This window comes from Ruditapes philippinarum, unplaced genomic scaffold (genome assembly GCF_026571515.1).
Source record: "Ruditapes philippinarum isolate M1 unplaced genomic scaffold, ASM2657151v2 ctg3645_1_1_1_1, whole genome shotgun sequence".
Classification (NCBI taxonomy): domain Eukaryota; kingdom Metazoa; phylum Mollusca; class Bivalvia; order Venerida; family Veneridae; genus Ruditapes; species Ruditapes philippinarum.
The window spans coordinates 273885-288885 of record NW_026866970.1 but is presented as its reverse complement, the minus strand read 5'-3'; the positions used below and the strand labels follow the sequence as shown (position 1 = coordinate 288885).

The window sequence follows — 15001 nt, the reverse complement described above, 5'->3', positions numbered from 1 at the left end:
TATTCCGTACTAAAGTGTTGCGTTCATTAGGCACAAATATCTTCTTTTTTTCTTTGAGTTGTTTTGTTTTGTTTTAAGTTATTGTGAGGAGGGATGCACAAGAATGATTAAATAAATTTAATAATCGCCGTCTAATACTTGTTTAATTTTGTGCTACACACCATAACCAATAAAGTATTTTCAAGATTTTAATGAGGAGGATTGGAGTTTACAAGAACGATAACACACCACTTGATAAATTTTGAGTTACGTTCCTTAGTTTCGTTTGTTTTTCCTCTTTTTTTGCCAGGATTATAACTGAAACATTATTTGAGATATTAATTTTAATCTTCATAAGTGGATAGAGCGCAATAAATGGGGCAGAATAAAAGTAAAGCAAGTCTAAAACTGCATTGTTTTTAGTCTTTGTACTTTGTTCCTTTTCTTGTACAACTATTGTCCAGGCCATAACTCATAAAGTTTTAGAGGTATTAATTTGAAACTTCATTCGAGGATAGACCATATTGAGAGAAATGCAGTTGACAAAAATAACAACTCTGTACTTGTTTAATTTGAAATTATTCCCCTTTGTTATTTTTCATCCTTAACTTGCGATTATTTACCTTTTGTCTCGGCTATAACAACGTTTTAGATATCAGCTTGAAAATTCATTGGTTAATAGCACTCATATCCAAAGTTTGTCCTTATATCTGCATTCACTTAAATGTCAGTATGTACAAATGGACTATCTTTTTATAACTTTTCTCATGTTCTCATGTTCAGCGTGGGATTTGGCAGACTATGAATGTTCCTTGTCAGTGTGATGTTAATGAAAGAAAAGTCACATTATAATGTTAGTGTAACCAAAGGCAAATAATCAGTTGTATTTTATTAATTGGAATATGTAGGGGTGATCTCCCTTAGCTGTCATGCGTGTAATGGTTCCACCGTTTTCTGAGTTGACAGGACTTTTTTCATACCATAAGGCAATCGGTTCCACAACTTACTACATTTTTCAATTTCTTTAAAAAAAAATTATAGTTTGTTTATAAATTACTACAAGGATTCACAGCCGCCTTGTTTTAACGCAAGTGCATTGACTGATTAAAAATGACTGGCTGTCGAGTAACTGCTTAAAGTATATTGTCAATGCGGGTACCACGGTCATGTTAAGCACGTTGTGTGTCGTCTGGAATTTTACAACAATTTTAGTAATCTTTTGGTCATATCTTAGAAGTTGATCTTTCTGACAGGCTTTTTGAATAACTGAATAAATCAGCAACATTACGATATTGATCACGATCTACAAAGTCCACATATGAGCCGTGTCACGACAAAACCAACATAGTGGGTTTGCGTCCAGCATGGATCCAGATTTGTTTTGTTTTTTGTTTGGAAATTGTAACTAAACCAGTAAACTCACTTCCGTTGCGTTAAAACATGGCGGCTGCGAAACCTTGTAGTATTTTATATATACAAAAAAAAAAATTCACCGATTTTAAAAGATTGTGAGCTATAAATCCAAGTGCCTATGATGCAAACATGTTTTTCAGTTGTTGATAAATAAAGGATTGTGGATTTTGGTTTGATAAAATTCTATATTGGTTGTTAGTCTCGTTTATTTTTTTAAGTGAGTTACAAATGATCTGTGTTTCTGAAGTTTATTAAAAGAAAGATAGTCATGTATATTGGACATTTTTTGTTTACAATGCATCTGATAATGGCAGCATATTTAAAGATAATATATATTTGCAGTAATTATCAATATATAAATCACTGTCATTCTCTATTGTGGTCACGTTTAATTGCAATATGTTGCAGTAACACCACATGACTGAAAGTGTATATTAGAATAAGTGTTATTTGAGCACAATCCACAATTGGTATGTATAATTGTACATGTCATACTATTATTGTTTTTACCAGTTTATAAGTTTTACTCTATTCATTTAATAGGCCACTCGATTGAATTATTAAACATCGAATTTAATTTAGAAATAATTAAATGATGTAATGGTCAAATGACTGTCATATTTGCCAATGTTATTATCATGCTATTTCTTAAATTGTATATATTGTGATGTATCAATGATCTCAGTTTGTACATGTATTTAGTATTGCCATGTTTATTTGTTTCAGGGCTTGATAAATATGTGTGAATACATGTATACATATTGATAATCCTTTCATTTGATTCGTGATTGGAGTCTTCATAACTGATTGGAGCTTTTATAAACTGCACGTGATGTGACTCAATTTATGTATAATGTGATCATAAACTGATGGGACAATTCAATTAAAATTATTGAACGAACGCAGCCTCGTTTAAAATGGCATACTTTTAACCAAGGTAACATTTGAATATTAAAAGACTTACTCTGTGTAAATTATTGATTACAACATATTACTATAGGAGTTATATTTTGCAGTAATAGTCATTACAAGTACAGTGAATGTAATAAATCGTTTACATGGTCGTTACATCCGGTATACAAGATTTAAGTTGATTTGTGCTGTTTTAAGTACCTGCATAAGGTAATTACAATGATGCAAGGCATGTTGGACTGTTAAATTCTTTTGCTACGTCTCATTTTTAAATCATTGTTTAACTAGTATTTGGATTGGCGACATATACAGTTAAAAGAGTTTAGGCTATTTTAAGACACAACTTCTTAATTTCAAGGAAGATAAGTTTTTTCCTCTAGAATAAGAATTACTTATGTGCTCTTCCTGTGTCCGTTCTTTATTGCAATGTCTAGTTAGGTGTCAGTGCGTCTGTTAAACCGGATGTTACCAGGGATGTGTGCGTCCCATGAACAGTGTGTTCCCTTCTTTTGTGATTTCTCTATATGTCTTTAATGCAAATGAGTGTCGAAAATAATTTACTAATTCTACAAATAATTCTGTATTATGAGTAACATATTAGGGTTTTTAACATATCAGAGAAACATGACTGGGGAAACGTTTGTCACAGAACTATCTTGTCGCTAAGGGCTAAGGGCTAACAATTGTCGGTGGTTGTACTCAGGAACGCGCTCGTGCATGAAATTATACACGGAAGGCAGCTTCAGGAGGTATTTCCCCACCAGTAAAGCTTTAAAGCTATTGTCAGGACCACTCCAGCGTCGGTGTGACTTTAAACGCAACAACAACAACAAAAATGGAGAAAAAATGTGTGGGTGCAAGAAATAAACAATGCATCCAAATCTTGATAGATGTTGTTTTATTTGTTCTACTTATACTAATTGTCGAAAGAAACATTCAATTGATATAATATCCATGCTTTGTTGCATAGTGATTTTTCAGTCAAACAAAGAAGGAAGGATAAGTTTCGATGCGCTGTTTCCTTTTTAATCAATGTAAATGTAGTTCAAGCTCCATCCGGGGCCTCGATCATTAAAGTCATCTGAGCGCCAAAGGATGGTTACTACATTTGAACTGGACTCAAATGGTTCACTGATAAGGTCTGCAAGGCCAGAGTTGTACCGCAACCAAGGAATGTCATTTCTGCATTCTAGAAGTGGATCTGCATTGCCCCCAAGGTCGGCCAGAAGAACGTCTGCAAAAATATTGCAATCTGATGGCTGTGTACACTCATCTGAAACACGAATATAATTTATTTATTTATTTATTTACTTATTTATTTATTTATTTATTTATTTATTTATTTATTTATTTAATTTTATTTATTTATTTTATTTAGTTATTTATTTTATTTTATTTTATATTATTTATTTATTTATTCAAACAAATGCATTGAATTAAAAATGGGTATTTAAAGAGTGAATCACATGCCTGATTATACTTCTAGAAAAAAAAAAAATTAGAATCTTTATAGTAAGCAAATATATTTTAAACCGTAAGATTCTGAATGTTGTAATAATAAAGGTTGTCACCACACGAAGTGAAATTAATATATGTATACAATTATGCTTCTTAAACAATTTTCAAACATGTAAGAATATGTAAAATATGTACTGCAAACATTTGTCCACATAATATGTAATCATTAAAATATAAGCATTCATTTTTTACTGAAAAGTTTGATTTGTACTTCATAGAAAATAAATTTTTAATTAACTCCCTTTATTAACATGAAATGTAAATTCGGAAATATCTTTACAAATCATGCTTTTTGGAAAATTACAATAGGAAAATTACAATATTGATAAATCTTTGATATTGATATTATATATAATATTGATATTATATTTGATATAAAACCATAAAAATGAGTTACAGGATCTTTACAAGACCTTAGAAATATAATAAATTGAGTTTGACAACAACAATGTACGGATTGCACATGCGGTAAAGGCGTATAATACATACCGTCATAAATTTCTACATCGTCAAATGACTCGGACGCCATGTAAGTAACGGTGATACGAATCCTTTTCCCGTCTGGAGCATATATTCTCCAATAGAATTCCATATCGTTACAGTAAAATGTCGGAAACCCTGGCGAAGTCAAAATTTGAGTAGTGGATGTCGCAGTAAGATTGTAACTTTCCCTAGCTGCAAAATAATGTATATAATTTCTGAAATCAATATATGCAATCTGAAAGCTCCGTCCTTAGCTCGTAAATAAAACAATAAAAATAGTTTTCATAAATCCTCCTTTGGTCAGGGCAAATAAATAGAATCTCATCAAGGAAGATGAAACAAACAAAAAAAATTAAAGAAAATAAGTATAAGAAAATAAGCAAAAGTGGTTAATGGATATCCTACCAAATCACAATTTTTAAAGTTTCCAAGTAGTAATTAAGTGCCTATTTAAATAAAATGAATTTGATGTTTTCAGTAGTATTTTTTAATTCTGAATTTTTAGATAACGAATTTCACGTTAACAAAGCCAATGTTTCATTCGGAACTGCCTCGGCTATTATCTATAATAACCTCGGAAACAATACGGATTGAAAGTAGTTCTACCACGTGGTTTCAGATGTAAACAGAAACAGAGATAATGTAAAACGAATGTATATATTTGACATCTAATGTCTGTTCCGGTACTCTTATGCTTGACAACAATTTGTAATTTAAATATGCCCACTGATGTTCAATTTTAAACAAATCCGACTAAATGTCAACAGGTTGGTTTTTTGTACTTTCGGTTTCTACAGCCATAATAATAAATGTATAAATAATGTATTGTTTGCTTTTGTACCTATGAATTCACTTATTTATGGTTTATACAAATTTATTTTAGTTCGATTGTGTTGGAAGCTATAAGCTTATTTAAACACTCTCGAATCCGTTCCTGGAACCAACCAGTACTAAGCAATGAATGTAAAGTTTCTTGCTCAAGGAAACAACGGCTTGCCCCTGACAGGGTTTGAACCCACGCGGTCAGCAATCCTTAGATTAATCCTTAGATTACTAGTCCGACGTGTTAACCACTCGGCCACGCCGCCATCACTTATTTACTACATATATTGAAAATTAACTTGTCAACAACTCCCAGCATCAAATTACTATTTGTTTACATGTTTAGTTTCTTAGCGTAGGTTAGACCGAAATACCGCATCCGATCTGTGTATTCATACTATTGTGTGGAAAGGGCCGAGTAGTTGCGATTGCCAATGTTTGTGCACCGTCTGTCAAACACGGTATATATTCCGTACATACTACGTTATCTATTGACTAAAGATAGCGTATTCCGTACCGTAGTATGTACGGGGTAACAATCAATGATGTTTGGGTTGAAATATGTTGCGTGTAGATATGTATGAATACATAGAAAAAATACATTGCGAGCAAGGTGACATATATTATAATAATTATCATTATTATTATCATTATTTTATATATTGCTTTGTTACTATTGCAAAACACAAGTAACTGATTGCCTTTTCTTATATGAAGTTTTTTATTATAGCATTAAATATCGAATTCTTATTTAAATATATAAAAGGAAACGCTTACCACCCTCAAGATCACACGGATCAGTCTGGTTACATGTCGGGGACTCACCTGTCACAAGAATTAAAATAGCAAAACTTTGAAATAAGCAAGGTCATTTTCGGAATATTTTCTTGTTTTTTTTCTTTGCCCTTTTTGAGTTTGACGATTTAGATTAAAAGCACTCACGAGTTAACATTCATGTGTCGATAAATACAAAATTTTCCTAATTAATCTTTCTTTTTCAAAGATTTTACAGGTTATACAAATTTAAACATACCATAACTCCATCCAAAGAAATAGATATACCAATTACAAAGTCCTACAAATACTTAAACAATACCTACTTGAACTTTTCGTAATAGATTCTTCTTCGTAGTCATACTAATCTTTACAAAATTATGAGCACCAAAATCCTACCTTTTCAAAGATTATACCAATTATACAACCTTTATCTTTACAAAACTCATTTTTTCATGATTATACTTATTACAAAAAAAACTCTTCAAAGTCATTCATATAACCAGAGACATAGATAACATTATGTTATCTATGTCTCTGATATAACTATACAGCTTATTCTGCCTTCTAGAATTCCCTCTACAAAGTCAAATTTATTCAAAGTTTAGCTATCCGAAACTCCATTTACAAATTCATATCTATTAAGTCGACCAAAACTCCTTCTTCAAATTCATGTGATAGCAATTTATATACATTTTATTTCACCCACTTCTAATCAAATGTATGCAAAAAATAATGTCTATACCAAACTGATAATTATTGAATTATTCGAATTATTGAAGAAGTAGTAGAAAATATATGAAAACCAAAATTAAATGCTACATAGTTCGTTTTAATTTCATTAAATGCAATACTTACAAGGGTAGGGTTGGACACCGGTTCCCGGTATCGGTCCTATACCGAATAGTAACTTCGTAAATTACCGGTATATACCGTTTCGTAAAATACCGGTACTGGATTCGATGCTTTTGTAATTTTGTAAAAAAAAATATTTAATAGTCCATATGTCAAAAAAATAAGTAGACTTTTAAATAAAAACAGCCTACAAACACGTAAAACAAACTATGAACTACTATTATCATGCGGCGAGTACGGCTTTCGCTGCAAAGTTGAAGTTTGTGACGCGGCGATATTTTTGTAAAAGTATTGTGCCGCTTATGTTCAAGATAATAATATTTTTGTACTCGGCAGGAAAATATAATTATTTAAACTGATTTGATAAAAGTTAGTAAGTTTTAAATGTCAAAGAAACAACGAGAAAACAAATCAATACATCGCACACAGTCCTTCCAAACACATCGCACACAGTTTTTGCCGTAATGACAATGTAAATCCAACCGTGATCCAACGTATGACAATTGTTTATTCAAACAATGCTTTTAAAAAATAATTAAATCCTTTTTTCAGTTTAAGTCTCTAAATACTCATAATGAATACATATTTAATGTTCCCAGGTTCTTTTCATCCATTACCACATGTACAAATCCACACATGAATTACGATTTGAACATAAATGAGGCCGAAATATTTCAAAAAAATATGCCTCCTTTTGTTCTTGGTGTAACACTGAACTATTATTAAACATGTATAAATATTCTTAACAAACGAATGCAGACAGAACTTCAATCAAAAAGTGTGAATGTCGGCGGCTCTTTGATGGTGATAGAGTAACAACATCAAAGGGAGGCATAATCTTTTGAATAGCCTATTATGCACCTGTCAAAGGTCAACTTGTGTATATTACACATTTAGATAAACAACTGAAACATATTTCATATAGTGTTTTGTTTGGAATTTTTTGCAAATGTTGACTAGTATTTTTGCGTATTTGAGCAGTATGGAATTATGCAATTTGGTGAGGATACCCTTTTTTTCTGTAGCAAGATGTTCACGGTGCATGCTATTGAAAAATAAAAGATGTTAAAAATTGAAAGGTAAATTCAATATTAATAAATACCAAATCCTTATTATTTGTAAAGCATAGGTATTTGCTCTATGACTTCTACAAGGACTAATATTAGGTTAACATGAAAATGTAAACAACTCATTTTGGAAACAGTCTGTGCTGACTGTGCATATACATGTATTTCAAAATTTCTAAGTGGATTACTGATGGAAAATATGTTTGTGCTGTTGTATTAGAACAGACTGGAAACATAAGTGACTTTGAAAAAACATCTAATGAAATTTCTTACATAATTCCAAATTGCAAAGTAAGCCAACCAATCCAGTGATTTCATTTATTACAGTAAACAATAATGTGATTTAAAAAAGAATATCCGCATCAGAATAAAATTTCTACACAGTAATAATAATAGATGTAAGAAAATAATATAGATAACCAACTGTCTTAAATTCTTATCAAGATAAAAACAATAATTTGCAGACTTCTCAGCTGCAGACCTCTGTCCTGCATAAGATATTTTTCTGTGTTTAAATTATGTCATGTTCTTTTGATAAAAAAGTAATAACATGTGTAAATGTTGTAAAAAAGAGTTAACACAAAACAACAAAACATGGAACTTGAGAAAAGTATACTTTACAGCATAAAATTTCAGAAAGACCAGTAATGGAACATATTTATTTTCTAGCATAACATGTTTTATCTCTTCAGTTCTTATACTTGCAGCAAAGGGTTTGATGTGGTATTGTAAAAGTATCAGTATCGATAAAATACCCGTATCGTTTCGTCAGTACCGGTATCGGTATCGGACCGTTTCGTGAAGAACGATATCCAACCCTATACAAGGGTTGTTATGCTAATACATTTTACTCACTCGTGTTGCAATTTACTCCTGTATAGCCATATCCTGAACAATCACACGTCATTTTACGTCCCACCAGCTTACATTGATATCTGTGAAAGCATTCACCTGTATATACACCCATCAAATAGTTTAACACATATAGTCCCCGGTATCGTTTTTACCATACACAAAGTTTTTTGGTTCCATGACAAAATGCATTGCCAATACAAGCAACATTTCAAATGTGCAATGCATTTAATTTTAGACAAACTTTCGGCATTGTATGAGATCATTAAATGAAAACTCGAAAATTCGTACTTTTGCCATGGGAAATTTTTGCCATGGCAAGACCGAGAGTCAAAGTAATTCTATTTTGCTTTTAAGATGTTAATATAATCACTTGGAAACTCAGTAACTTCTTTTATTTCCGATTACACAATCTGCTAAATTTGTTTGTTCGACAGTCTGAAGTATCATTGGCGTTGCTGTAGTTAAAGCTTGAAAAACATAAAAAGAAACTTACAAAGGTAGCATTTTTTCTGAGCGTTGGCGTTTGCTGAACCAAAACCCTGCAACATGCACATTTGTTTAGGAAATGAGGGCACTATTTTTGTGGAAAAAAATACATGCAAAATTTTTAACAACTTAAGTATAAAAAATGTAATTTTAAATGTAAAAGCACTTTAAGAATCACCTCAAATTACATTTTAAAAGAAAAGATCTTGTGAATAGTATGGACTATGGTTTATCTGACCTTAAATGGTATAACTTGTATATGTAAACTATCAGTTTTGTTAAAATCGGTGCTTTGGCGTGCCAACAACAAATAATGCTAATCAAACCTAGTTTGTAACATTGCAGTGGTCTTCGATCCTTTAATATTCATATTTTAAACAATTTCATTAGTTTCTATCGATATGCAAAAGCAAATATTATTTTCATACTTACATCCGTATCGTTGTCGCAGTTTCCATGGTAGCTCTTTGGCCCAATTGTTGTGTGTATGTTGCCATAAACATAACAGAAGACCTGCAAAGATGTGGACTTCGAATATTAAAAAGTATTTAAAGCTGCATGCCTGCGGATTAGCCAATAAATCAAGAAAATCAACTTTGACAAAATGTACAAGATTTTAGGACAAGTGAAAATATTCATACTATATTTCATATGCAATGAATGACTTATTACGCAGTATTAATCACCATATTTTTCTGTATGACCAACGCAGGTTCTTAATTTGTTATTTTAAGAGGACTGAAAGTTAAGTTTGAATGCGTAAACCTGCCTGTTGATAAAACATCTTAGTACAATTTTTCCTCAGTAAAACTTTAAAAAACAAACTTCAGTGTGGGGGGGGGGGGATGAAGCTTTACAGTAAAAAACTTACCAGAGCTAAAACTATCAAGCATCTCATTTTGAATAACTGAGGTGAATATTTCCGGGTTCTTGGAAGTTTTTAATGGATGATTTGACAAACCTGAAATTAACGTTAAAATATGAATGAACTTTGAAAGAATTAACAAAATCAGTATTTTTGGAATCAACTTCAAATATAACAATATCTTGAGAAAAACTATCCCTCTGAAGCATTAAAAACAGCAAAATTGCATGAAAATTGCAGACTTGTTTTGATTGTGTCTGTACATGAGGGGAAAAAGCTTTCTCTTGTTACAACTCTTTCGTCAAACATTTGTACAAACATTATAATATAAAGCATAAAAAGCACATACAATGATATAAATAGCATATGTTCATTGTTACAATGATTATAAAAACTGTTTTATTTTGCATTTTTTCTTAACAATCCTTATCCAACATCCATTCGATAATATTCTTTTACCAAATGTTAGTAACTACTCATGCTATGTCCAATAGCTAACAAAGGCAGACCTGTCTATAATTTGTTGATTACTCTTTACATATTTTTGTATCATTATTAAACCTAAATCAACGGTGCAAAAAAAACGTCTAACTTCTACGCGTGCTTTAAATGGCGTCCCCACGTTCCTTTTATAAATGAACTGCGTTCTTAAGATGACGTAATTTAGCAATTTGTGAATGAAAATGTGCATTATAGCGGCATTATAATAAAAAATGTTTTTAATGAAAATATTAGTTTTCGTAGTTTCTTTCCGAAAAATGGTCTAAAGGTAAATTGCAAGAAAAATATCATAAACGATCGACTGTGGCCACTGATGGTAATATCTCGGGTAACTGTTAAGCGGAATCTCGACAGAGTCTCAGTTACTCATAAGTCATAACTGCAGCCGGTGTAAGATTCTACACCCGAAGATTGCTCTGACGATCGGGATAGTGTCGGTGAAGCGTTCAGCGAATGTATCTCTATCTACAAGTTTCTCCTACTTAACCGCAAGTCTCACATTTAATAACTATTGTAAAATTAAATATTAAAAGACAAGAATATAAACATATTAGCTAAAACAACAAATGATCATCATTTAACAGTTTCTGAAAAATAGCAAATGAAAGTTTAAAAGAGAATTAAAATTGAAAATACAACTTGCCTTGACAATCCCCGTATTCCAACAGTTAAAGAAAATTGAATCGGAGTAACGTGATTTATACTTTTCAATATGTCACATCTTGTCTTGTTGACATGTTAAAAAAGTTACATTTGTTAATTAAGTGTTTTATAATTTAAAAAATGAACAGAATTTATCATACAAAGAGAAATAAAAAATGAAGTAAAATTAATTGGTAAATGTGATGGAAATTTACCAGATAATACCGGTTCTTGCAAGCGAAGGGACTGGGGTTAGCAATTAAATGGATCTTATAAGTTATGATAGGTCGAGGCCCATGGCTCACATAAGAAGGTCAGAAAGTATCATAGAAATAGTTAAGGATTCGAGCTTGCAGCTTATTGTACCAGGGATTTAAGCTGATACGCCAGTGTCAAACAAGGAGAGCTGGAACTTATAAATAATGCTAAGCTAGCGCCTTAACCTCAAAAATGAGGGTGGTGACATGACCAAGTGATTTATAACGAAACGGACTAGTAGTCCGAATATTGCTGGCCGCGTGGGTTAATCACCGTCAGGGGAAGCCGTTGTTTCCGTAAGCAAGATTCCAGGAACGGATTCGAGAGTATTTCAATAAGCTCATAGCTTCCAAGACATTCGAAGTAAAATAAATGCGTATACTAAACAAAACTAAAACTAGAAGGGTTTTGTCACAAAAAAGATATGTCTCCCAAAACTATGTATAGTTCTGATCACTCCTGTGAATTTTGGTGGACATCTCACCACAGCTAGGGATGGTATTGATCACTAATGTGAATCTTCTTTGAAATCGACCTGTGAAAGCCGTGCAAGATTTTTGTAATTATAGCTCTGGCTGCCATTTTGTGCAGCAAAGCGGAACATGCCGGCGATATGCACAACTAGGGATGGTACTGATCACTCCTGAAAAGTTTGGTTGAAATCCCACCATTAATTTGACATGTGAAGGCCAGACAAGAATTATTTATTTTTAGCTCTGGTGACCATTTTGTGCAGCAAAGCGGAACATGCCGGCGATATGCACAACTAGGGATGGTACTGATCACTCTTTTTACGTTTCGTTTACCAGTAGTTTGACCTGTAAAGGACGGACAAGCTTAATGCGGATGGACGGACAACCGGACAGACAAACGGCGAAGGCAAAAACAATATGTCTCCCAAAACTTTTGGGAGACATAATAAAGGTTTGGCAAACTAGCAAATTATAGTCATACAAGAAATTTGAAGCTGGCAATACACTAATACGTGTAAATAATTGTCCCAGTAGGACTGAAGCTCCAAAATGATCAAAGAAGATGCTAAAGTCCAAGATCGATTTTAGACCATGAAAGTTAGCATGTAGTGGGATCATTTATCCGGCTAAGATCTGAAAAAATGAATATCAGTTCATAGATTGAATGTAGAATAAACATATGATATAATTAAAAGGACATTCAAAAACACATAGTTCAAAAACGCAATAATTATACGACGCAAAATTATCCGCACTTTAATGCAATAAACATAAAACATAATTAGAAGGACATTCAAGAACACATATATAGTTCATAAAACGCAATAAATATACGACCCAAAATAATCCGCACTTTCCCCAAAGATTAACATCTGGTGATTTGCCATTCGTTTTTCTCGTTTATTTTGTGTGTTTTTTCGAATCACAAAGTTTAAGTGTGTATAGTTAAGGATTGGTGATTGTCTTATAATAAAGATAATTAGAAACTGTCTTAAAAACTCTGAGAATTGGCAAATAATTGTTATATCTGAAATTATACCCAACAAACAAACAAACGAATAGAACTACCTGTTAGGGCTGTCTTCAGGCTGTTCCTAGACAGTTTTGTAATATTTAAGAAGTGTTTAGTAGTGAGTGACATTCAAAATGTGACTTTTTTTCACACAAAAAAAGATGGTGAGTCTGTGGTCTCTCATTTCAAACCACTTTATCACCGCTGTTAGAATCTCGCCAGGAACTTCGGATGTTTTCATGTAGGAAAGCTATACAGATAGCTTGCTAACGGAACGACGATGGTTCTACCCAGGTGTCAGTTGGTGTATGAGGTCGTCTCCCACCAGTGAAGCTCGAAAGTCGCATACATTTCAAATTATCTCGATGTGGTTGTAAATAAATTTCAAATTATCTCGATGTGGTGGTAAATAAATTTCAAATTATCTCAATGTGATGGTAAATAAATTCAAATTATCTCAATGTGGTGGTAAATAAATTTCAAATTATCTCGATGTGGTGGTAAATATATTTCAAATTATCTCAATGTGGTTGTAAATAAATTTCAAATTACCTCAATGTGGTTGTAAATAAATTTCAAATTATCTCGATGTGTCGGTAAATAAATTTCAAATTATCTCAATGTGATGGTAAATAAATTTCAAATTATCTCAATGTGGTGGTAAATAAATTTCAAATTATCGCGATATAGTGGTAAATAAATTTCAAATTACCTCAATGTGGTTGTAAATAAATTTCAAATTATCTCGATGTGTCGGTAAATAAATTTCAAATTATCTCAATGTGATGGTAAATAAATTTCAAATTATCTCAATGTGGTGGTAAATAAATTTCAAATTATCTCGATATAGTGGTAAATAAATTTCAAATTACCTCAATGTGGTTGTAAATAAATTTCAAATTACCTCAATGGGGTGGTAAATTTTATATTAAGTATATACATGTACTTAACTAAAACTAAACTTTCCATTCATTATTTAAAGGTATATTGTATATTGCTCCTGTTGCTGTCTGGGAATAAGTTCAGTTATAGTTATTTAGTATTAAGTATAAAAGTCAAAATACTACTTTGTTTACATATTGCTATTTCATGACAATACTTTCACTTTCTGAATGTCTTCAGTGATTCCGTACATTAGTTTAAAGCCCAATCCCCCCCCCCCCCAATTAAAGAATAAAAAAATAAAAATAAAAAAAACAAGAAAAAAAACTTGATATATCTTCGATTGAATAGTGAACTAAAATTTGTCCCCCAAATTTTGACTATGAAACTAAGATGACAGTTTGACAATCAGTTTATAAATGGCAAAAATGGTTTCATTAAGAGTGCAAGTAGCATTATGAATTGATTCATCGAGATGTAGCAAAAGTGCATTGAAAGTGTGATTTGTGTTTACAGTTCTGGTTTTTATTAGCATAAGGATTTTTCGTACTTTTAAAAATATATTAGTTGAAAAGTACAAAATAACAAGTTAAAAAAACATTTTACAACCTTATGTTGTATGGATATTAACAAAACTCTAGCTTTCATATTGATTTTATTTGTAAATATGATAACATGTTCAGATGTTGCTAAAGTGAGAAAGCTGGTATCGGAGAGATACATGCATAGATAACAAAGGGAAGTAACGCAATTCGTAGTTTGAAATATTACTAAATAAGTTATCCCCATTTATTTATATGCTTATGCACCTGTCAATATTTTGCCCTACCGGGGGGGGGGGGCATACACGGGGCTTTAGACAGAAGACCATTCCTGACAGGCGGGAATTTGACAAACTTATGGAATCCGGGTCCCGGGTAATAGACTTTGGCGACGACGGCGATATTTTTATTCGTGTTTTTGAAGTTGCAGGCATGAAACTTTTCGAATTTTTCTACGGTAGAGAAAATTGTGGGATAAGGCGAGAAGGTTGCCCCAGAATTGGGATTTATTTGCAAAGGTATACAGGGATTGTATTCTTCATTTGTTTTCACCTATACCCAGACACTATGTTGAGAGCGGTATTCATGTTTGTCATCTGTTTTTGCGAATAGACCCATTTATTTTGCGAGTCTGAAAGGCGTTGGAAATCACATGAAACTGA

At 32.1% G+C, this 15001-nt stretch overlaps 1 protein-coding gene and 1 long non-coding RNA gene across 2 annotated transcripts; both read right to left on the bottom strand.

Moving 5' to 3' along the window:
• Positions 1–3185: 3185 nt before the first annotated feature.
• LOC132734369 (uncharacterized) lies at positions 3186–9238 on the bottom strand. Its single transcript, XM_060721108.1, has 5 exons — positions 9172–9238; positions 8679–8774; positions 5905–5952; positions 4312–4497; positions 3186–3577 (listed from the first exon to the last, which is right to left on the bottom strand). The coding sequence occupies exons 1-5, from the start codon at positions 9230–9232 to the stop codon at positions 3330–3332; spliced, it is 639 nt and encodes a 212-aa protein (XP_060577091.1). The 5' UTR covers positions 9233–9238; the 3' UTR covers positions 3186–3329.
• Position 9239: 1 nt separating this feature from the next.
• Positions 9240–10128, bottom strand: LOC132734370 (uncharacterized). Its single transcript, XR_009626306.1, has 3 exons — positions 10036–10128; positions 9597–9677; positions 9240–9252 (listed from the first exon to the last, which is right to left on the bottom strand). It is a non-coding gene; the product is annotated as an uncharacterized LOC132734370 (long non-coding RNA).
• Positions 10129–15001: the final 4873 nt, after the last annotated feature.